Source organism: Pristiophorus japonicus, chromosome 7, assembly GCF_044704955.1.
Source record: "Pristiophorus japonicus isolate sPriJap1 chromosome 7, sPriJap1.hap1, whole genome shotgun sequence".
NCBI lineage: Eukaryota > Metazoa > Chordata > Chondrichthyes > Pristiophoridae > Pristiophorus > Pristiophorus japonicus.
This window is the reverse complement of record NC_091983.1, coordinates 139,526,880-139,552,041: the sequence shown is the minus strand read 5'-3', so window position 1 is coordinate 139,552,041 and position 25,162 is coordinate 139,526,880. Positions and strand designations below refer to the sequence as shown.

Here is a 25,162-nt window from a genome sequence, read left to right as displayed (position 1 = left end):
TCTTCTACATACAGTCGGCGATGAGACTCGAAGCGCTCAGCCCCCTCCCGGATGCACTTCCTCCACTTAGGGCGGTCTTTGGCCAGGGACTCCCAGGTGTCGGTGGGGATGTTGCACTTTATCAGGGAAACTTTGAGGATGTCCTTGTAACGTTTCCTCTGTCCACCTTCGGCTCGTTTGCCATGAAGGAGTTCCGAGTAGAGCGCTTGCTTTGGGTGCCTCGTGTGTGGCATACGGACAATGTGGCCTGCCTAACGGAGCTGATCAAATGTGGACAGTGCTTCAATGCTGGGGATGTGGGCCTGGACCAAGACAAAGGTCCTCCACCAATCTATCCTTGCCGCACAGCACTGCCCCCCAGCCATCAAGATGCAGGGCACGGCCCTGGACAAGGGGGACCATTTCCCATACCTTGGGAGCATTTTATCAACAAAAGCAGACATTGATGAGGAGATTCAACACCGCCTCCAGTGTGCCAGCGCAGCCTTCGGCCGCCTGAGAAAAAGAGTGTTCAAAGACCAGGCCCTGACATCTACCACTAAGCTCATGGTCTACAGGGCTGTAGTAATACCTGCCCTCCTGTATGACTCAGAGACATGGACCATGTACAATAGACACCTCAAGTCGCTGGAGAAATACCAAAAACGATGCTTCTGCAAGATCCTACAAATCCCCTGGGAGGACAGACGCACCAACATCAGTGTCCTCGTCCATGTGGTCAGAAGCCACCTCCTCAAAGTTTTCCTTCTGCTCTCCTCATCTGTTACTCTCAGACTTTGCTTTTTTAAAAAAAAAATTAGAATGAAGAAATAATCTGTCTTGTCTTTCTCTCTCTGTCTGCCTTTTTCCACTCCCTCTTTCACTCAAAGTCGCACTTTCTTTGTCAACTTCTCCCTCTCTTTCACCCTAGGGGGAGGACTACTTGTCGAATATACGCTCCATTTCCACAGATATGGGGGTTTGTGTTCTGAAAGCCAGTCCCAATTTCAGAATAAACGAGTGAACGCCTCTGAAGATTACTGGATTTCCATTTTGGCATGGGGGGAGCGAACTGTGGGAGAACTCTTTATGTTCTGCCTGCAAGCTGTTTTAATCTTGCCAGTTGTAGGGGTTGGCCACAAATGCCACGGTCAGCAGGGTAGGGGTGTAATCAGTACACCTATTTAAGAAAGGAGGAGACAGAAAGCTGGAAACTATAGACCAGTTAGCCTAACATCTGTCATTGGAAAAATGCTGGAGTCCATTATTAAGGAAGCAGTAGTAGGACATTTGGAAAATCATAATGCAGTCAAGCAGAGTCAACATGGTTTTATGAAAGGGAAATCATGTTTGACAAATTTTCTGGAGCTCTTTGAGGATGTAACGAGCAGGGTGGATAAGGGGGAACCAGTGGATGTGGAGTATTTGGATTGCCAGAAGGCATTCGATAAGGTGCCACATAAAAGGTTACTGCACAAGATAAGAGCTCACGGGGTTGGGGGGCAATATAAGAACATAAGAAATAGGAACAGGAGTAGGCCCTTCAAGCCTGCTCCGCCATTTAGTATCATGGCTGATCTGACCTTTGGCTCAGTTCCACTTCCCTGCCCGCTCCCCATAACCCTTTATTCCCTTATTGCTCAAAAATGTGTCTATCTCCGCCTTAAATATATTCAATGACCCAGCCTCCACAGCTCTCTCGGGCAGAGAATTCCATAGATTTACAACCCTCAGAGAAGAAATTTCTCCTCATCACAGTTTTAAATGGGTCCTTGTGCATGAAACACAAAAAGCTAGTATGTAGGTACAGCAAGTAATCAGGAAGGCAAATGGAATGTTGGCCTTTATTGCAAGGTATTGGTGAGACCACACCTAGAGTACAGTGTACAGTTTTGGTCTCCTTATTTAAGGAGGGATATACTTGCATTGGAGGCAGTTCAGAGAAAGTTCACTAGGTTGATTCCTGAGATAAAAGGGTTGACTTTATGAAGAAAGGTTGAGCAGATTGGACTTATACTCATTAGAGTTTAGAAGAATGAGAGGTGATCTTATTGAAACATATAAGATACTGAGGGGGCTCAACAAGGTAGATGCAAAGAGGATGTTTCCACTCATAGGGGAATCAAGAACTAGGGGGCACAGTTTTACAATAAGGGGTCGCCCATTTAGAACTGAAATGAGGAGGAATTTCTTCTGAGGGTCGTAAATCTGTGAAATTCTCTGCCCCAGAGAACTGTGGAGGCTGGGTCATTAAATATATTTAAGGTGGAGATAGACAGGTTTTTTAACGATAAGGGAGTGAAGGGTTATGGGGAGCGGGCAGGAAAGTGGAGCTGAGCCCAAGATCAGATCAGCCATGATCGTATTAAATGGCAGAGCAGGCTCGAGGGGCCAAATGGCCTACTCCTGCTCCTATTTCTTAAGTTCTTATGACATGAACAGTATACTCAACAAGGGGTCCCAATAAACCTGGGCCACGGCAGATGGGCAATCGGTTGGGGAAGTGGCGTGCATTTCAGTTTCCAATATGGCTGGTTTGACGGAAGCAAGATTTGGCAGCTGTTAGAAGATTTCATAGGCTGGGTTTTGTTTGCAGGGATTATATTTGGATCAGGGAATAACAATGTTTTGGATGTGCTAAGGTGTACTCGTGGGCCAATTTCAGGTGGAGGATAACATTTCAGAGAAATAATTTAATCACTTCAGCTTAGCTTTACTGATTAGAGACTGAATTATACCTTACAAAAATCTTTAGTGCAGTGACTCCTGCTGTGTGGAACATACAGTGAGGCGTGACAGGCAAGGTATGATACCCTTGACATTGGTGCCATTGTGATGGGAGTTTTCAAAGATGTAACTGGTATTACAGGTAAACATAGAAACATAGAAAATAAGAGCAGGAGTCGGCCATTCGGCCCTTCGAGCCTGTACCACCATTCAATAAGATCATGGCTGATCATTCACCTCAGTATCCCTTTCCTGCTTTCTCTCCATACCCTTTGATCCCTTTAGCCGTAAGGGCCATATCTAACTTCCCTCTTGAATATATCCAATGAACTGGCATCAACAACTCTCTGTGGTAGAGAATTCCACAGGGTAACAACTCTCTGAATGAAGAAGTTTCTCATCATCTCAGTCCTAAATGGCTTACCCCTTATCCTTAGACTGTGTCCCCTGGTTCTGGACTTCCCCAACATCGGGAACATTCTTCCTGCATCTAACCTGTCCAGTCCCGTCAAAATTTTATATGTTTCTATGAGATCCCCTCTCATCCTTCTAAACTCCAGTGAATACAGGCCCAGTCGATCCAGTTTCTCCTCATATGTCAGTCCTGCAATCCCGGGAATCAGTCTGGTGAACCCTCGCTGCACTCCCTCAATAGCAAGAACGTCCTTCCTCAGATTAGGAGACCAAAACTGAACGCAATATTCCAAGCGAGGCCTCACCAAGGCCCTGTACAACTGCAGTAAGACCTCCCTGTTCCTATACTCAAATCCCCGAGCTATGAAGGCCAACATACCATTTGCCGCCTTCACCGCCTGCTGTACCTGCATGCGAACTTTCATTGACTGATGTACCATGACACCCGGTCTCGTTGCACCTCCCCTTTTCCTAATCTGCCGCCATTCAGATAATATTCTGCCTTCGTGTTTTTGCCACTAAAGTGGATAACCTCACATTTATTCACATTATACTGCATCTGCCATGCATTTGCCTACTCGCCTAACCTGTTCAAGTCACCCTGCAGCCTCTTAGTGTCCTCCTCACAGCTCACACCGCCACCCTAAGCTTAGTGTCATCTGCAAACTTGGAGATATTATACTCAATTCCTTCATCTAAATCATTAATGTATATTGTAAATAGCTGGGGTCCCAGCACTAAGCCCTACGGCACCCCACTAGTCACTGCCTGCCATTCTGAAAAGGACCCGTTTATCCTGACTCTCTGCTCCCTGTCTGCCAACCAATTCTCTATCCACGTCAGTACATTACCCCAATACCATGTGCTTTAATTTTGCACACCAATCTCTTGTGTGGGACCTTGTCAAAAGCCTTTTGAAAGTCCAAATACACCACATCCACTGGTTCTCCCTTGTCCACTCTACTAGTTACATCCTCAAAAAATTATAGAAGGTTTGTCAAGCATGATTTCCCCTTCATAAATCCATGCTGACTTGGACCGATCCTGTGACTGCTTTCCAAATGTGCTGCTATTTCATCTTTAATAACTGATTCCAACATTTTCCCCACTACTATTGTCAGGCTAACTGGTCTATAATTCCCTGTTTTCTCTCTCCCTCCTTTTTTAAAAAGTGGTGTTACATTAGCTACCCTCCAGTCCATAGGAACTGATCCAGAGTCGATAGACTGTTGGAAAATGATCATCAATGCATCCACTATTTCTGGGGCTACTTCCTTAAGTACTCTGAGATGCAGACTATCGGGCACCAGGGATTTATCGGCCTTCAATCCCATCAATTTCCCTAACACAATTTCCCGCCTAATAAGGGTTTCTTTCAGTTCCTCCTTCTCACTCGACCCTCGGTCCCTTCGTATTTCCGGAAAGTTATTTGTGTCTTCCTTCGTGAAGACAGAACCAAAGTATTTGTTCAACTGGTCTGCCATTTTTTTGTTCCCCATTATAAATTCACCTGATTCTGACTGCAAGGGACCTACATTTGTCTTCACTAATCTTTTTCTCTTCACATATCTATAGAAGCTTTTGCAGTCAGTTTTTATGTTCCCAGCAAGCTTCCTCTCATACTCTGTTTCCCCCCTCTTAATTAAACCCTTAGTCCTCCTCTGCTGAATTCTAAATTTCTCCCAGTCCTCAGGTTTGTTGCTTTTTCTGGCCAATTTATATGCCTCTTCCTCGGATTTAACACTATCCTTAGTTTCCCTTGTTAGCCACGGTTGAGCCACCTTTCCCGTTTTATTTTTACTCCAGACAGGCAGTATGAGCCTATCCTTACGGGACAAAGTGACCATGGAATCTTTCACTGAAACAATGCTCTACATGTTGATTTTAATTATAAAACCATTATCTTGTCCTAGTTTGAAAAGAGAATGGTGCCAGTGGAGGGGAGGAGGAAACTACTTGTGCATTTTTTTCCAGGGTGGGGGGAGGGAGGGAGTCGGGACTTTTTCTCATAAGTAGTTCACACAGCTTTGTAAGTGCAGATCTTGCTGCTGAAGCTTGTCAGAAAATATTGTTTAATAATGAGTTACTCACAAATAAATGTGAAAATATTCAAGAATATGAATAAAAAGGGGGTAAACTGAGATTACGGTCATCCACATTCAACATTTTTCAGCATTAGTCAGGGCAGTTGGGATGTTTGTTTTGAGACTAATCAGTGGTCTTTCTTGCCCATCTTAATTTCTTGTTATTCATTCTTGGAATGTAGGCATCGCTGGCAAGGTTAACATTTATTGCCCATCCCTAGTTGCACTTGGGAAGATGATGGTGTGCCGCCCTCTTGAACCGCTGCAGTCTCTGCAGTGAAGGTGCTCCTACAATCTTGTTAGGTAGGGAGCTCCAGGATTTGACCCAGCGACAATGAAGGAATGGAGATGCATGTCCAAATCAGGATGCAGTGTGACTTGGGGAACTTGTAGTTAATGGACTTGCTGTCCTTGTCCTTCTTGATGGTAGAGGTTGTGGGTTTGAGAGGTTTTGACCTGTCTGCAGCCCTTGACATGGTTGACCATTTTGCAGCTGGATGGGACTGCATTCACCTGGATTCATTCCTATCTTTCCAGCCGTAACCATAGAATCACCTGCAATGGCTTCTCTTCCCGATCCTGCATGGTAACCACTGGTGTCCCCCAAAGATCTATCCTTAGCTCCCTCCTATTTCTCATCTACATGCTCCGCCTCAGTGACATTATCCAGCAACAGAATGTGAATTTTCATATGTACGCTGATGATACCCAGCTCTACCTCTCTTCCACCTCTCTCAAATCCTCCACTTATAATATCAGACTGCTTGTCCGACATCCAGCACTGGATGAGTAGAAATTTCCTCCAATTAAATATCAGGAAGACTGAAGCCATTGTCTTTGGTTCACGCCACAAACCCCATTCCCTTTTCACTGATTCGATCTCTCGCCCCGGCAACTGTCTTAGGCTGACCAAGTCTGTTTGCAACCTTGGTATCATATTTGATCACAAATTGAGTTTCCTACCTCATATTCATTCTATCACTATTTCAGTCTTCGTAATATCGTCCGCCTCCGCCCTTGCCTCAACTTATCTGCTGCTAAAACCCTCATCGATACCTTTATCACCTCTCTACTTGACTATTCCAATGCACTCCTGGCCGGCCTCCCGAGATATACCTTCCATAAACTTGAGGTCATCCAAAGATGCTGCCTATGTGCCCGCACCAAGTCCCGCTCACCCATTTCCCCTGTGTTTGCTGACCTTGGCTCCCAGTTAAACAATGCCTCGATTTTTAAATTTCCATCCTTGTTTTCAAATCGCTCCATAGCCTCGTCCCTCCTTCGGTCTGTAATCTCCAACAGGGCTATAGTGATGCCCGCTCTCCTATATGGCTCAGAGACACCAACGCTGCCTCCGCAAGATCCTGCAAATCCATTGGGAGGATAGACGCACCAACATCAGTGTTCGCGATCAGGCCAACATCCCCAGCATCGAAGCACTGACCACACTTGACCAGCTCCGTTGAGCGGGCCACATCGTCCGCATGCCCGACACGAGATTCCCAAAGCAAGTGCTCTATTCGGAACTCCTACAGGCAGGCGAGCCCCAAGTGGGTAGAGGAAATGTTTCAAGGACACCTTCAAAGCCTCCTTGATAAAGTGCAACATCCTCATCGGCACCTCTGAATCCCTGGCCCAAGACCGCCCTAAATGAAGGAAGAGCATCCGGGAGGGCGCTGAGCACCTCGAGTCTCGTCGCCGAGAGCATGCAGAGGACAAGCGCAGGCAGCGGAAGGAGCGTGCGGCAAACCAGACTTCCCACCCACCCTTTCCTCCAACGACTGTCCTGCCTGTGACAGAGACTGTAATTCCCGTACTGGACTGTACAGTCACCTGAGAACTCATTTTTGGAGTGGAAGAAAGTCTTCCTCGATTTCGAGCGACTGGCAATGATGATGATGATGATGAATCTCCTCCAGCCCTATAATACCCCTTGACCTCTGTGTTCTTGCCTATTCTAGCCTTTTGAATATCCCCGATTTAAAAAAAAAAAAAATGTTAAATCCTCCTCCATTGGCGGTCGTGACTTCAGCAGCCTAGATTCTAAGCTCTGGAATTACCTTCCTAAATCTCTCTGCCTCTCCACTTCTCTTTCCTTCTTTAAGACGCTCCTTAAAACCTACCTCTTCGATCAAGCTTTTGGTAATCTGCCCGAACATTTTATATGGCTCGGAGTCAGATATTGGTTTACTTTTGATAACACTCCTGTAAAGTGCCTTGGGATATTTTATTACATTAAAGGTGTTACCTGTATATAAATACAAGTTGTTTTGTTGCTTTTCCCCTTTCAGTTTTTTTTTTAAAAACCCTATAAAATCTTGATTTCTTTTTCCAGTTTATTATAGTAGAATGACTGCAACAATAGTTCTGTGTAACTTGACTCAAACTTTTTGTTTCTCCCATTGTTGGCATCTAGCCTCCATTGTACAATAATATGTTAAATATCTTGTTTTGTTTTATGGTAATCTATTCTTCTTTGTCTCATGCTCAACACCATTCACTTCTAGTTATATGGCCAACCCCATGTCACTTAACTAACATTCTATTCTTTTGAATTGTTGAAAACTTGAGGAAAATGCAGTATTATAAAAATATATATTTCTCTTAACAATACAGGGATGGAAAAAAGAGCGTGTGGTGGCAGAATATCTGGACGGAAAGATTATATTGATTCTTCCAGATGACCCCAAATATGCTCTTAAAAAGGTATAAAGGCATGATATTGATGGATTTTCTCCAAAAACCTGTAGTATACCGATGCTTGATTAAATTTAAATTTTGGGCATTATTTTCACCCGACTGACTTGATGTCACTTGAACAAAATCAAACTGTGCAATCGACTCATTTTAATTCAAAGTCATTTAATTCAAATTTGCTGATAATTCAATGTTTTAAGCACTGAATTCCTATGTAAAGCTTAATTCAAATTATTGGATAATTCAGTAATCTAGACTGACACTTCAGTGCAGTCATGTGGATTGCTGCCTACACCACCAACAGAGTAACTGCCATGTTTGCCTATATAACAGTAAGTACAGCACAAGCAGCTGTGTGGATGGTTTTCGTTTTAAAGACAAAAATAAATAAATGCCGTCCTCGTATTTGGTATTGGATGTGTGGAAAGAGGGGACAGGAGACAAATGAGGTTTGAGGAGGTGGTTGTGTATGCGAGGAGCTAGTGTTGTCATTGACCTCCAGGGGGGTGATTTTGGAACAGTTGGTGTTTGAGAGTGTGGGACAGTGAAGCTTAATATGATCGAGCCAGATCTGGCGATTGATCACTGGGCTTAGTTGTGTGCCAGGTAAGCTCAATTTTGCTCCCTTCTCATTTAAGAGAACAAAAATGGGGATGTACCAGGGGAGCTACTGGAAACAAGGGCATCAAAGATGAAAATGAAGGAACATATTGCATAAATGTGGCTGTGTTTCCTCATGTCTTCTATTTTTACATAATGACTATGCTGTTAATGTTTTTTTTCATAAGGTAGAAGAAGTGCGAGAATTGGTAGATAATGAACTGGGGTTTCAGCAAGCCATACTGAACTGCCCAGGACAAAGCAAAACCTACATGTTTGTCTCCAACGAGAAGAAGATTGTTGGCTGTCTTATCGCAGAACAGATCAAACAGGTAAAGCTTCTGTGCACATACAACGGAGATGGTGTATATGCTCATAAAAGTGGTGTGTTGGTGAGACTGGGCCATGGAATAATATCTATTCGTTGCATCTACATCACTGGCATCAGTTAGTGTTAAACTAACATCTGGAATAGGTTAGATTAAAGCAACACTTTGCTTATCCCAAATACTTGTTTAAACCTGCAAAAACACACTAATGCATCAATGTAACTTCATCTCCGATATTCTTTTTTGCTAAGATATGTAATATTGATTGAGCTGGGGTTTTTTTGTACTTCAGCTGTTCCCCTGTGCTCTCAGACCTCAGCCCACAGCAAAGTCACTTCCATGACTCAATCGCCCCTTCATGAGTGCTGTTAGAGCCCAGATACTTTCAAAGTCCTCCCAGGCCCCAAATTGTACTCTCACTGAACATTCCCAGATCCCAGCATTACCATGTCCCACTCTTCATGATTACAGATGATCCCGCCCTTTTTGCACCATTCCCCAGCTTATCCCAACCCACAGCAACCTGCCTCTGCTCCTTCCCACACTCTAGCCACAACACTGTTTTCTTCCTTTAGTAGTCTCCAGTCCCTCCTGACCTAATACCCAACAGAACCTTCTCTCCTTCTCTCCCAACAACTCGTACTGCAGCACCTCTGACAACTACTCTGCCCAAATCCAACCCTGTATGTGTTGCCTCCCATCTTATTGAGGCCTATGGAACTATTAAATGGTGGATAATGAGTACATCAATAAAGAAACATGAGTAAGAACCACATAGAAATATAGGATACATGCAGATGGGAGAGCAGACAGGAGGAGAGACTTACAGAAACAACGAGGAAGAGTGAGACAGAGTGATAAACACTACAACTAGATAAGCATGTAATAGCCAGATAAATAGGAAGACCAAAAGTGTAATGTAGAGAGGGTATATTATGACACTGGTAATGAGGGAAATTAATGGGTATTTCCCATTATTTGCAACACTGGCTGCAAAGGATACCACTGCACCCCTGGTGTCCAGCGTCACTAAGAGCCTTTGGGTGGGGGACTTGAAAGAGATTAATTGGTCATTTATGTTATTCTTGCTTGTGGAACCTTGCCGTGTGCAAATTGGCTGCCCCGTTTGCCTTCATGACAAGAGTTTACCCGTTAAAAATAATTAATTGGCTGTGAAGTGCTTTGGGATGTCCTGAGGACATGAACAGTACTATATGAAGGCAAATTCTTAATTTTTTTCTCTCTCAGTACATTATAAGAACATAAGAAATAGAAGCAGGAGTAGGCCATACGGCCCCTCGAGCCTACTCCGCCATTCAATAAGATCATGGCTGATCTGATCATGGACCCAGCTCCACTTCCTCGCCCACTCCCCATAAACCCTTATCGCCTTATCGTTTAAGAAATTGTCTATTTCTGTCTTAAATTTATTCAATGTCCCAGGTTCCACAGCTCTGAGGCAGCGAATTCCACAGATTTACAACCCTCTGAGAGAAGAAATTTCTCCTCATCTCTGTTTTAAATGGGCGGCCCCTTATTCTAAGATCATGCCCTCTAGCTCTAGTCTCCCCCATCAGTGGAAACATCCTCTCTGCATCCACCTTGTCAAGCCTCCTCATAATCTTATATGTTTCAATAAGATCACCTCTCATTCTTCAGAATTTCAATGAGTAAAGGCCCAACCTATTCAACCTTTCCTCATAAGTCAACCCCCTCATCCCCGGAATCAACCTAGTGAACCTTCTCTGAACTGCCTCCAAAGCAAATATATCCTTTCGTAAATATGGAAACCAAAACTTCTCGCAGTATTCCAGGCGTGGCCTCACCAATACCTTATATCGCTGTAGCAAGACTTCCCTGCTTTTATACTCCATCCCCTTTGCAATAAAGGCCAAGATACCATTGGCCTTCCTAATCACTTGCTGTACCTGCATACTATCCTTTTGTGTTTCATGTACAAGTATCCCCAGGTCCCGCTGTACCGCAGCACTTTGCAATCTTTCTCCATTTAAATAATAACTTGCTCTTTCATTTTTTTCTGCATGACCTCACACTTTCTGACATTATACTCCATCTGCCAAATTTTTGCCCAATTACTTAGCCTGTCTCTGTCCTTTTGCAGATTTTTTGTATCCTCCTCACACATTGCTTTTCCTCCCATCTTTGTATCGTCAGCAAACTTGACTACGTTACACTCAGTCCCTTCTTCCAAGTCATTAATATAGATTGTAAATAATGACTTTGGTCATGGAATACAAGACCAGGAGTAGACAGTTAGACAAGGAATGAAACAGAATGATTGGGTGGGAGCTGGAGAGGAAATGGAGTAGGGCACAAATCCCAAATTGAAGTGGAAATAGAGTGGAATTGATTTTTTTTTCCTCCGTAGGAATGCAAAAATCTAGGGAGGGGTGTCACCATTTAACTGCTTACAAAGATATATTAAATGTGGCAAGTTCTCCTTCTGCTCTCTGCTTATTGGTCAACAGCATCCATTCATTTGTGTACATGATTGGTCAACACAATTAACATCAACAAAAATGACTACCAACACATAGGATATACGACACAGAAACAGGCCATTCAGCCCAACCGGTCCATATCGACATTTATGCTCCACTCGAGCCTCCTCCCGTCTTTCCTCATCAAAATCTATCAGCATAACCCTCTATTCCCTTCTCCCTGTATGCTTGTCTAGCCTCCCCTTAAATGCATCGAAATTATTCGCTTCAACCACTCCCTGTGGTAGCAAGTTCCAAATTCTCACCATTCTTTGGGTAAAGAAGTTTCTTCTGAATTCCATATTGGATTTCTTAGTGACTATCTTATATTGATGGCCTAAGGTTATGCTCTTCCCCACAAATGGAAACATTCTCTCTATATCTACTCTATCAAAACCTTTCATAATGTTAAAGACCTCTATTAGGTGCCCGCCCTCTCCTCTCCCCCCGCCCCCAACCTTCTCTTTTCAAGAGAAGAGACCCAGCCTGTTCATCCTTTCCTGATATGTATACCCTCATATTTCTGGTATCATCCTAGTAAATCTTCTCTGCATCCTCTCCAGTTCCTGTATATACTTTTTGTAATATGGCGACCAGAACTGTACGCAGTGCTCACTAAGTGTGGTCTAACCAAGGTTCGATACAGGTTTAGCATAACTTCCCTACTTTACAATTCAACACACTAAAGACACCACAGTTAGGTATATACATTTACCTTTTTTAAAAACATTATTTGTGTTACAAGTTCTCTTCTATTGCTGCTTATTGAAATTAGATTTTATGTTTTAATGTGCTGTCTAACATCAAGCAGGGAACTTTTTTTATGTACAGAAGTTAGAGTTGTACATTTCTATGGATGAGATAATCAAGGAATACTGTTTCTAGGGATTTAGTGTCAGTTACTTTGAGTCAATTTGCCCTTCATTTTTTTTGTGGTACCTCCATAGGCCTTTAGGGTGCTATCTGAGCCTACTGATCAGAAAAAATCTGAGAACCATGAACTATTTGAATATCATCGTGCCTGGCGATGCTCTACAAAGCCAGAAGAGGCTATCTGTGGCATAAGCAGAATCTGGGTTTTCAGCTTGATGCGGAGAAAAGAAATTGCCAGCAGAATGGTGGACACTATCCGGTAAGCAGTCAGTGTGCTTAGTATTAGGGGTACAACCCTGATTAGTCCATAAAACTAAAATGTTTGTGTTTCCACATGTTTAGCAGTCATTTTATCCTGAAAATGTTGCTAATCTATTTTAGAAATACTATGCAAAGAGCACTACTGGTGTCTAAATATTTCAAGTACATACAGCCACCAAAGAACTTTAATGTCCACTATTTCCCGACACAGGTGGTGAGGTCCCACGTTGCCAGCACATATTTGGAAAATTAACCGCATGGTGTCAAAAAGTGTGTACTGCAGAAACTTTGGTGTGATTTTTCTTCCTGTATTTAGTTTAATATCTGAATGAGCAGAAATTTGCATTCAAATTTATATTGCTTTTGGTTTTGACTAGGCATGTGTCTAGAAAGTTCAAAGTATGACATTTTTGGTGAATAAGAAAAAAATCATGCAAGTACCATATGGGATGTTTTACTGTTAACGGCGCTATATAAATGCATGATGTTGGGCCAATCAGCTACCTCAGCATCAGGTATGATGGAATTATTTGTAGGACCAACCTCTGAACAAACACAAGGGAGCCATTGACAACCGGCAACCAACCACATCACTTAATCCTCTCAGTGGGGAAGCAGATAGGAGTAATAGATACATTAATGTGTATCACATGTGAATATATTTTGATTAGTATTTCTGCTTCTCCCTACATGAGGAGTTACAGCATAAATATGAAGAGGATCAGTGCTGCTAAGAACCTTTCCCACTCTTAGAAGTTTGAGTTATGATGAAACATGATGAAGATGGTTGGGCTCGTAGTTTAAGGTCAGCAGCAAAGCAAAGGCGTTCGCCATTGGCCCTGATGAAAGCTTCCCATAAAGATCTCATGATCTCTGAAGAGAAGTTCCGCTTTTCCAGCGTTCCCTTGAGATCAGTGCTGTATAGTGGAAACTCCATAGCGCAAGCTGCTGTGACGTCAACAATCTGTCTAAGTAGCAATGTTCCCTGTAAATGAAAAGTCGGCTACTTTGGATCCCTGGAGCGCTGCACAACCATGCAGCTTACTACGAACGTTGCTAAGCAGCCAATCGCAATGCAGAATTCTCACAGGCAGGGAACTATAAAGTGAACATGCTGCTTTTATTCTGACTGTTTAAAAATGTTAGAGAGCAAAACAAAAATTGGGGCTGTCACATGAGGAAAAGGTAAACCTGAAAGAAAGATGAACAAACTTTAAAAAAAAAATATACATTTTTTTTAAATTATAATTTTTATTAAAATGATTAACTTGACACTCCATCAGTTTCACTGATTTCCCTGCCCAGGTGCTGATTCAGCATTTTTAGAATCTGTTGGACTTCTCCAGTCTATTTAGTTGTTGCTAGTCTGACTAAAGCTATTTGTTGAAAGCACACTTTCCCAAGCATATTCTGCCAATTTTAATTGCATGAAGTCATCATAGGCAGTCCCTCGAAATCAAGGAAGACCTGCTTCCACTCTAAAAGTGAGTTCTCAGGTGACTGTACATTCCAATATGAGAATTACAGTCTCTGCCACAGGTGGGGCAGACAGTTGAAGGAAAGGGTGGATGGGACTGGTTTGCCACACGCTCCTTCCGCTGCCTGTGCTTGTTTTCTGCATGCTCTCGGCTACGAGGCTCGAGGTGCTCAGCGCACTCCCGGATGCTCTTCCTCCACTTGAGGCGGTCTTTGGCCAGGGATTCCCAGGTGCCGGTGGGGATGTTGCACTTTATCAAGGAGGCTTTGAGGGTGTCTTTGAAACATTTCCTCTGCCCACCTGGGGCTCGCTTGCCATGTAGGAGTTCTGAGTAGAGCGCTTGCTTTGGGAGTCTTGTGTCAGGCATGTGGCCCGCTCAACGGAGCTGGTCGAGTGTGGTCAGTGCATCGATGCTGGGGATGTTGGCCTGATCGGGAACACTAACGTTGGTGCGTCTATCCTTCCAGGGGATTTGCAGGATATTGCGGAGACATCGTTGGTGGCATGAAGTAAATTGTTCTTGTATTCCAGTTACTCAGCATACCAAAAAAGTTATCAGATTAAAGGACTTCCAAGAAAGCAGCTAAATTAATAATCCTGACAATCAGATGTCAAATACAATTGGGTAGTGTAGTGGTTATGTTACTGGACTAGTAATCCAGAGACCTGGACAAATAATCCCGAGAAGAGAGAGTTTATGGCAGTCTCAGAATTGGAATTCAGTTTTTAAAAAAAAAAAATCTGAAAATAAAAAACTGGTAGAATGACCATGAAGCTGTTGGATTGCTGCAATGGTTCACCAATGTTCTTTAGGGAAGGAAACCTATGCCAGTTTGGCCTATGTGACTCCAGTCCCACACCAATATGGTTGACTCATAACTGCTCTCTAAAGTGACCTAACAAGCCACTCAGTCGTATCAAAACCACTGCAGCACCTTCCCCTTCTCAGAGCAACAAGGGATGCCCACATCTAGAGAATGATATTTTTTAAACTGAAAACACTGCAAATAAAACTATCTCTATGTTCTCTTATTCTTGTTTATAAATTGCAGCCTATATTTTGAATACTTAACATTTAACATACTTCCATCTCTATTTCAGAAATACTTTCATGTATGGAACTTATCTGAGTAAGAAAGAAATTGCCTTCTCTGACCCAACACCGTCTGGCAAGCTTTTTGCAACCAAATACTGCGAAACCCCAAATTTTCTTGTTTATAACTTCGTTGGTTAATCTGAAAAAGTAGCATGTTTTGACTTTTATCTTCTGATGGATTCCGCTTTGCCTCTGCATTTTATATCGTAGGTCACATTTTTAAAAAAAATCTCAATTTGGCTTTTTAAAATGTATGCTAATAATCTGTGAATGTTTGATTCTAGAAATGTGCACTGGTCTTTTATAATTTGCACTGCTTGCAATGTGCTTTTTTGGATCAAAATTTGGAGTTTTTAGAATGTTAAGTGTTAGTAGATGTTAATTATGTCATGTTCAATGGATTTGTAGAAACTTTCTAAGTAATAAATTGAAAGGATCTGGACATGTAAATACAGACTTTGAATTTGATATGTGTTTTTCACTTTTCTCTGCATTAAACTAACTGCATATAGTACAGGGTGCATTTCACAGTATAAAATTTAGTTTTGAAGGGGGTGAAACCTCTGCACAATAACCTTGCCACTGTTGATGTTCTGAAGATTGATAATCTCAAATCCTGCATATTTTAGAAGCTTTTGGATCTTCAGAACATTCAATCCAACACAATTCTAAAGTTAATATTTGCATCAGTAGAACTTGTTTGTTAGGTTTTCTTGTTTTGTTTGATCAAAAAATGTAACATTTGTCCTACCACAATAAAAGGTTTTAATGAAGTATTCACTCATTATTTCCCCATTCTTGTTTTACAATATTTTATGATCAATCAATCCCAAGATTTTCTCAGTTTTCATAAGTGGTGCACTTCATCATCATCATCATAGGCAGTCCCTCGGAATTGAGGAAGACTTGCTTCCACTCTTAAAATGAGTCCTTAAGTGGCTGAACAATCCAATACGTGAACCACAGTCCCTGTCACAAATGGGAGGAAGGGGTGGGTGGGACTGGTTTGCCGCACGTTCTTTCCGCTGCCTGCGCTTGATTTCTGCATGCTCTCGGCGATGAGACTCAAGGTGCTCAGCGCCCTCCCAGATGCACTTCCTCCACTTAGGGCGGTCTTTGGCCAGGGACTCCCAGGTGTCAGTGTGGATGTTGCACTTTTTCAGGGAGGCTTTGAGGGTGTCCTTGTAACATTTCCTCTGCCCACCTTTGGCTCTTTTGCCGTGAAGGAATTTCGAGTAGAACGCTTGCTTTGGGAGTCTCGTGTCTGGCATGTGAACGATGTGGCCTGCCCAGTAGAGCTGATCAAGTGTGGTCAGTGCTTCAATGCTGGGGATGTTTGTGTTCAATATTTGTACTGAAAGCTCGATGCTATGGAAAACTAGTCATGGGAGTCCAGGGACAATGAGAGAGCAATTGCCAACATTGTTAATGTCACTGTGCTGTAATTAGATCATCTTGGCTTATGTTAATATGAAGCAATTAAAAAATATAATAGAATACCAGGGTATATAGCCACAATAATGGGTACAAGTCTAGAGGTTATGGGGAAGCTTTACAATGTAATAATCAAAATTTATTTGTGAGAACTTTGTTTGGTTACCATACTATAGAAAAGTGGAAAGTGAAGCATTATTCTTTGGAGTGCAAGATCCATCAGGAATAAAGTTATTTGCAGCATTCACACAATGCATAGGTCTTAGGCCAACACACACAAGGTTCTTCCAGAGGCAGTATCGTGGAACTCTGCATTCTAACCAAACATGGTTATTTCCTGACTTAATAGCTCATGACAAGTGCTTCAATGCTCCAAGCTACCCTCAATTTATGTCATTGTTTTTGCATCAAATCTGTACTGTTCTGGTGCTGGAAGAACTAAAAGCCCTTTTGGCTGCAACAGAGCAGTGGGAGATCAGTTGTGCATATAGAGTACGAGTTTCCTTCTAAAAGGAACAGTTCTGGATACTGAAGTTTGACAATCATTTATTTTAAAGGGTAACATAGAATTTAGGTGCAGGAGCAGGCCATTCGACCCTTCGAGCCTGCACCGCTATTCAATAAGATCATGGCTGATAATTCAACCTCTTTCCCTTTCCTGCTTTCTCTCCATACCTCTTGATCCCTTTGGCCGTAAGGGCCACATCTAACTCCCTTTTGAATATATCTAACGAACTGGCCTCAACAACTTTCTGCCGTAGAGAATTCCACAGGTTAACTACTCTTTGAGTGAAGAAGTTTCTCCTCATCTCGGTCCTAAATGGCTTACTACTTATTCTTATACTGTGACCCCTGGTTGTGGAACTCCCCAGCAACGGGAACATTCTTCCTGCCTTTAACCTGTCCAATCCTGTCAGAATTTTATATGTTTCTATGAGAGCCCCTCTCATTCTTCTAAACTCCAATGGATACAAGCCCAGTTGATTCAGTCCCTCATATGTCAGTCCTGCCATCCCGGGAATCAATCTGGTGAACCTTCGCTGTACTCCCTCAATAGCAAGATCATCCTTCCTCAGATTAGGAGACCAAAACTGAACACAATATTCCAGGTGTGACCTCACCAAGGCTCTGTACAACTGCAGTAAGACCTCCCTGCTCCTGTACTCAAATCCTCTAGCTATGAAGGCCAACATACCATTTGCCACCTTCACCTCCTCCTGTACCTGCATGCCAAACTTCAATGACTGATGTACCATGACACCCAGGTCTCGTTGCACCTCCCCTTTTACTAATCTGTCACCATTCAGATAATATTCTGTCTTCCTGTTTTATCCACATTATACTGCATCTGCCAAGCATTTGCCCACTCACCTAACCTGTCCAAGTCACATTCAGCCTCTTAGCATCCTCCTCACAGCTCACACGGCCACCCAGCTTAGTGTCATCTGCAAACTTGGAGATAGTACATTCAATTCCTTCATCTAAATCATTGACGTATATAGTAAATAGCTGGGGTCCCAGCACTGAACCCTGCGGCACCCCACTAGTTACTGCCTACCATTCTGAAAAGGACCTGTTTATTCCAACTCTCTGCTTCCTGTCTGCCAACTAGTTCTCTATCCATGTTAATACATTACCCCCAATGCCATGTGCTTTAATTTTGCACACTAATCTCTTGTGTGGGACCTTGTCAAAAGCATTTTGAAAGTCCAAATACACCACATCCACTAGTTCTCCCTTGTCCAGTTACATCCTCAATAAATTCCAGAAGATTTGTCAAGCATAATTTCCCTTTCATAAATCCATGCTGACTTGGACCGATCCTGTCACTGCTTTCCAAATGTGCTGCTATTTCATCCTTAATAATTGATTCCAACATTTTCCCCACCGATGTCAGGTTAACCGGTCTATAATTCCGTTTTCTCTCCCTCCTTTTGTAAAAAGTGGTGTTACATTAGCTACCCTCCAGTCCCTCGGAACTGATCCAGAGTCAATAGAATGTTGGAAAATGATGACCAATGCATCCACTATTTCTAGGGCCACTTCCTTAAGTACTCCGGGATGCAACCTATCGGGCCCTGGGAATTTATCGGCCTTCAATTCCATCAATTTCCCCAACACAATTTCCCGCCTAATAAGGATTTCCTTCAGTTCCTCCTTTTCGCTACACCCTCGAACCCCTAGTATTTCCAGAAGGTTATTTGTGTCTTCCTTAGTGAAGACAGATCCAAAGTATTTGTTCAATTGGTCTGCCATTTCTTTGTTTCCCATTATAAATGCACCTGATTCTGACTGCAAAGGACTTACGTTGGTCTTCACTAATCTTTTTCTCTTCACATCTATAGAAGCTTTTGCAGTCAGTTTTTATGTTCCCTGCAAGCTTCCTCTCATACTCTATTTCCCCCCTCCTAATTAGACCCTTTGTCCACCTCTGCTGAATTCTAAATTTCTCCCAGTCCTCAGGTTTGCTGCTTTTTCTGGCCAATTTATATGCCTCTTCCTTGGATTTAACACTATCCCTAATTTCCCTTGTTAGCCACGGTGAGCTCCCTTCCCCTTTTTATTTTTACTCCAGACAGGGATGTACAATTGTTGAAGTTCACCCATGTAATCTATAAATGTCTGCCATTGCCTATCCGCTCTCAACCCTTTGAGCATCATTTGCCAGTCTATTCTAGCCAATTTACATCTCATACCATCAATGTTACCTTTCCTTAAGTTTAGGACCCTCGTCTCTGAATTAACACGGTCACTCTCCATCTTAATAAAGAATTCTATCATATTATGGTCACTCTTCCCCAGGGGGCCTCGCACAAGATTGCTAATTAGTCCTCTCTCATTACACAACACCCAGTCTAGGATGGCCAGCTCTCTAGTTGGTTCCTCGACATACTGGTCTAGAAAGCCATCCCTAATACACACCAGGAAATCCTCCTCCACCGCAGTGCTACCAGCTTGGTTAGCCTAATCTATATGTAGATTAAAGTCGCCCATGATAACTGCAGTACCTTTTATAGCACGCATCCCTAATTTCTTGTTTGATGCCATCCCCAACCTCACTACTACTGGTTGGTGGTCTGTACACAACTCCAACCAGCTTTTTCAGCCCTTTGGTAATCTGCAGCTTTACCCAAATTCCACATCATCCAAGCTAATGTCCTTTCTTACTATTGTGTTAATTTCCTCTTTAACCAGCAATGCTACCACAACTCCTTTTCCTTTCTGTCTATCCTTCCTGAATGTTGAATACCCCTGGATGTTGAGTTTCCAGCCTTGGTCACCCCGGAGCCATGTCTCCGCAATCCCAATTATATCATTGTCGTTAATAGCTGCCTGCGCAGTTAATTCATCCACATTATTATGAATACTCCTCGCATTGAGGCAGAGCCTTCAGGCTTGTCTTTTTAACACTCTTTGTCCCTTTAGAATGTGGCCCATTTTGATTTGTGCCTTGGGTTTCTCTGCCCTCCACTTTTACTATTCTCCTTTATCTTTTGCCCCCATTTTATTTCCCTGTCTCCCTACATAGGTTCCCATCCCCCTGCCATATTAGTTTAACCCCTCCCCAACAGCACTAGCAAACACTCTCTCTCCTCCCCCTTCCCCCCCCCCCCCCAGGACATTGGTTCCGGTCCTGCCCAGGTGCAGACTGTCCGGTTTGTACTGGTCCCACCTCCCCCAGAACCGGTTCCAATGTCCCAGGTATTTGAATCCCTCCCTCATGCACCACTCAAGCCACGTATTCATCTTAGCTATCCTGCTATTTCTACTCTGACTAGCACGTGGTACTGGTAGCAATCCTGAGATTACTACCTCTGAGGTCCTACTTTTTAATTTAACTCCTAGCTCCCTAAATTCAGCTTGTAGGACGTCATCCCACTTTTTACCGATATCATTGGTACCTATATGCACCACGGCAACTGGATGTTCACCCGCCCCCTCCAGAATGCCCTGCAGCCGCTCCGAGACATCTTTGACCCTTGCACCAGGGAGGCAACATGCCATCCTGGAGTCTCGGTTGCGCCTGCAGAAACGCCTATCTATCCCTCTTACAATAGAATCCCCTACTATAGCTCTCCCACTTTTTCCTGCCCTCCTGTGCAGCAGAGCCACCCACAGTGCCATGAACTTGGCTGCTGCTGCCTTCCCCTGGTGAGCCATCTCCTCCAACAATATCCAAAGCGGTATACCTGTTTTGGAGCGAATGACCGCAGGGGACTCCTGCACTGCCTTCCTACTCCTGCTCTGCCTGATGGTCACCCGTTCCCTATCTGCCTTTGTAACCTTTACCTGTGGTGTGACCAACTCACTGAACGTGCTATTCACGACATCCTCAGCATCGCGCATGCTCCAGAGTGAATCCATCGCAGCTCCAGTGCCGTCATGCAGTCTAACAGGAGCTGCAGCTCGATACACTTCCGGCACACAGTCGTCGGGGACACTGGAAGCGTCCCTGATTTCCCACATGGCACAGGAGCAAATTATTGACTGTAAATCTACCAAATGATGCATAACTTTTACTGTGCAAGTGGGTTTTTATCTTTAGTTATATGATAAACCTTTTAAGAGGGAAGATAACTGCTCGTTGAAATTGAAATAACAGGACTTTGTGACATTGTGGTTGATTGAATCTGCTTTACTATAGTTAGCATGTGATAATACTTGCATAATAAAGTTAAAAAGCAACATTAATGTAGGGGAAATACCTATACAGGGTGTATTATGCTCATCTCATCTGGTACAGCAGCTTCAAAAAAAAAATGAAGGGAAGCTCAGAACAGCCATACATTTCCACACAGCATCTGAGAGCTGTCTTGAATCTATGGTAACAGGCTATTTAGAAAATCATGATAAGGCAGAGTCAACATGGTTTAATGAAAGGAAAATAGTTTTTTTGAGGATGTTACTAGCAGGATAGATGAAGGGGAACCAGTGGATGTAGTATATTTGGATTTCCAAAAGGCATTTGCTAAGGTGCCACATAAATGGTTGTTAAGATAAGGGTTCATGGCGTTGGGGGTAATATATTAGCATGGATAGAGGATTGGTTAACAGATAAACCGGTCATTTTCAGGTTGGTATGCTCCAACTAGTGGGGTGCCACACAAGGATCATTGCTTGGGCCTCAGCTATTTACAATTTATATTAATGACTTGGGATGAAGGGACCAAATATAATGTATCCAAGTTTTCTGACTATGCAAAGTAAGCTGAGAGGCAATAATGTGCAAGTGGAGTAAAATGTGGGGAAGAGAGATTCACTTTGGTAGGAAGAACAGAAAAACAAACTTTGTTTTAAATGGTGAGAAACTATTATGTTGATGTTTAGGTGTCCTCGTATGGAAACAACATACAGGTATAACAAGCAATTTGGAAGGCAAATAGCATGTTGGCCTTTATTGCAAGGGATTGAAGTTGCTACAATCATACAGGGCTTTGGTGAGACTACACATGAAGTAATGTACAGTTTTAATCTCCTTATCGGAAATATATACTTGCCTTTGAGGCAGTACAACAAAAGTTCATTAGATTGATTCCTGGGTAGATACTTGAGAGGTTGTTTCCCCTGGCTGGAGAGTCTAAAAATAGGGGGACCAGTCTCAAGTTAAGGGGTTGGCCATTTAAGACTGAGATGAGGAATTCTTTACCCCAAACAGCTGTGGATGCTGAATTGTTGAGTATATTCAAGGCTAAGATACAGATTTTTGGTCTAGGGAACTCAAGGGATACAGAGATTAGGCAGGAAAGTGGAGTCAATGTTGAAAATCAGCCAGGATCTTATTGAGTGGCAGAGCAGGCTTAAGGGCCCACTACTGCTCCTAATCCTTTTAGACTAAAAGCAGTACTTAATAGGTTACATTCCATAAACAAGAAATGTAACTGGATAATACATTCTGTAAACAAATTTAATTGTATAATACACATTTTATTATAGAAGTCAAATCAGTTAAAAATTTTGAAAGTACCTTGAAAAAAACATGAATGACATTAGAATTTAACAGTTGCTGATGGTTAGTACGTTCATAATTAAAGAAACACCAAGATAGTACATGAATGAGGACAGTGCAAAAGACAGAAGAAAAATGAGATATCAAAGGAATAGTCAATGAATTTAAAATGGGTAAAGGGTTGGAGAAAAGCATTTTACAATAAACATTATTTATTTTTGGTTGCTGCCTCCAATTCCTCCAATTCCTCCACAATCTGTGCAGCAGAGGGACGTATTTTAGGATCTTCATTTGTGCAGACGAGGAACAGTTCAATAGCCTCCTTGTAGGAATCATCCAGTTCCTCCATGTTGAGTGCGGGTCTTGTTCCCAAAGCTGCATAATATGCATCCTCATTTAAGCTGTCTTCGTCGTCAAAAGAGTCTATAGCAGAACAGCAAAAACAAAGATCATATATTTATATATAGTATAACAATACTTGTATTTATATAGCATCTTTAACATAGTAAATCATCCCAAGGCACTTCACAGGAGCATTAGAAAAGAAAAATTGACATCGAGCCACTTTATTACAGCAGATGACCAAAAGCTAAGTCAAAGAGGCAGGTTTTAAGGAATGTCTTAAAGAGAAGAAAGAGACAGAGGTTTGGGGAGGAATTCCAGAGTTTAGGGCCTTGGCAGCTGAAGGCACAGCCACCAATGGTGGAGCGATTGAAATTGGGGATATTCAAGAGGCCAGAATTAGAGGAGCCCAGATATCTTGGGGTTTGTGAAGCTGTAGATTAGAGATCGGGATGAAAACAAGGATGAGAATTTTAAAAATAAAGGTGAAGCTTAACTAGGATTTTAGCAATGGAGGTCAGCAAGTCCAGAATGATGTGTGAACGGAACTTGGTAGAACATGGGTGGCAGCCAGGAGTACATTGGAAAAGTCAAGTCTAGAGGTAACAAAGGCATGGACGAAGGTTTCAGCAGATGAGCTGAGGCAGAGACGGAGTCGGGCGATGTTCCGGAGGTGAAAATAGGCAGTCTTAAGATATGGTTCGGATATGTGTTCAGAAGGTCATTTCAGGGTCAAATATGACACCAAGGTTGCGAACAGTTTGGTTCAGGTTCAGGCAGTTGCCAGGGAGAAGGATGGAGTCACTGGCTAGGAAACGTTTGTGGCGGGGACCGAAGACAATGGCATTGGTCTTCCCAATATTTAGTTGGGAGGAAATTTCTGCTCATGCAGTACTGGATGTCAGACAAGCAGTCTGACAAGTTAGGTACAGTGGAGGGGTTGAGAGAGGTGGTGGTGAGGTGAGGCTGTCATCCTCAATTATCCATGTACATTTCCACAGGCATTGGGGCTAAGAGAATGGTTTTATCTTGTCCTGATTTGTAACAATTTTAATCTGCACTTGTGTTTTCAGAGTCACTATGGACTCTACGGAACCTATCCTGTTTGCAGAAATATCCAATGTGGCAACATTGCTCTATGCTGCATAACTTCACAATAGAAAAAGTAAGCATGCAGCAGCAGCTGAGGTGCAGTAGGCATTCCTTGGTAACATTTCAGTAATCCCAGATACAACCCCTCCACAAGTAATGCAGATTAATAAAATACCAGTGTTCCCAGAAACAATATTTTTCCATCTATTGTACCTTAACAGCCATCTTACACCATCTGGTCATCAGTTGGTAACTTTAAATTATCTGCACTAAAATAAAGTGCTCAAAATTTATAGTGATATTTATATAAAAGTGTTTCTATTGATTACCATTATGTTGCCCCTTGGTGATAAAAGTTTTTTTTTGAGATGCATTCCCCACCCCGTGAAGCACTCGCATTGAATCACCCATGCGATACACACTAATTGTAACGAGTGATGTTTAGCTTTATCTAATATTCAGGAAATAGCGTACAGTTTGGGACCTCATTCTGGAAGTCCGCACAACTTAAACCTTCCCTTCTGAATAAACAAACCACCTCCCAGAAGAGGAAATAAACACCCCACTCAAAACATGGCAAGGACTGCAAACCAACCCAATTCAACTGCAGGGGCCAAGGTGAAATGAAATGCTTTGAACTTACAACACAAATTGTGCACTCTCATGGCAACAAAGCCTTGATGTAATGCATCATTGTTTCAGTATTGCACTAGAGTATTAGACAAGCTTATATGCTTGTCTTGAGTGGGGTTTGGACCTACAGCTTTCTGAATCAGAGGCAAGAGTAACACTGTTGGGGTGATTCTGCAATTCCTCAGCAAGGAATGGATTGCAGGAAATAGTGGACAAAGCCTGTGATTTTCTGTCCATTCAATTTAATAAATGGAAAACCAGACTTTGCATCTACAATTTTCTGAGATCCATTCCCTGAAACAGCCAAATTATCCTAGTTATGTGAAAGGCCAGACCAGCAATGCACAATTGTAAGCTTACCTTCAGATATAATTACATGAGGCATAGAAAGGGTCATCATTTCCCACAATGTGAGGCCATAGGCGAAGATGTCTGACTTGTCTGTAATTAGACCATTTTCTTCCAGAGCCTCTTTTGGTTTCCATGGCTCAGTCCCAATATATGTTGATTTGGGATCACTTACTACGAATAAATTTTAAAATATACACTCAAGACAGTGTAACTTTTGTTCTAAGTCTTTAACTTGAAAAGCTTAACACTCAGATAGTGCCAGAGATCCTAATCTCTGTACCTAAAATATCAAAGTTAAAAAAAAAAACGAACACTAGATATCCAA

At 42.6% G+C, this 25,162-nt stretch overlaps 2 protein-coding genes across 3 annotated transcripts in view; one reads left to right on the top strand and one right to left on the bottom strand.

Moving 5' to 3' along the window:
• esco2 (establishment of sister chromatid cohesion N-acetyltransferase 2) overlaps nt 1-15,811 on the top strand; it is a 41,849-nt gene extending 26,038 nt beyond the window's left edge. Inside the window, exons 9-12 of one of the 2 annotated variants that reach the window (XM_070884472.1) lie at nt 7,821-7,910; nt 8,690-8,833; nt 12,279-12,463; nt 15,044-15,811. In XM_070884472.1, the coding sequence (XP_070740573.1) occupies nt 7,821-7,910; nt 8,690-8,833; nt 12,279-12,463; nt 15,044-15,176 (552 nt within the window). In that variant the 3' untranslated portion in view covers nt 15,177-15,811. The remainder of the gene's footprint in view (nt 1-7,820; nt 7,911-8,689; nt 8,834-12,278; nt 12,464-15,043) is intronic. The other variant, XM_070884473.1, reaches the window with a different exon arrangement.
• Nucleotides 15,812-21,840: 6,029 nt separating this feature from the next.
• pbk (PDZ binding kinase) overlaps nt 21,841-25,162 on the bottom strand; it is a 49,843-nt gene continuing 46,521 nt past the window's right edge. Inside the window, exons 7-8 of the mRNA XM_070885360.1 lie at nt 24,847-25,008; nt 21,841-22,842 (exon numbers count right to left, since the gene is read on the bottom strand). Of these exons, the coding sequence (XP_070741461.1) occupies nt 22,628-22,842; nt 24,847-25,008 (377 nt within the window). The 3' untranslated portion in view covers nt 21,841-22,627. The remainder of the gene's footprint in view (nt 22,843-24,846; nt 25,009-25,162) is intronic.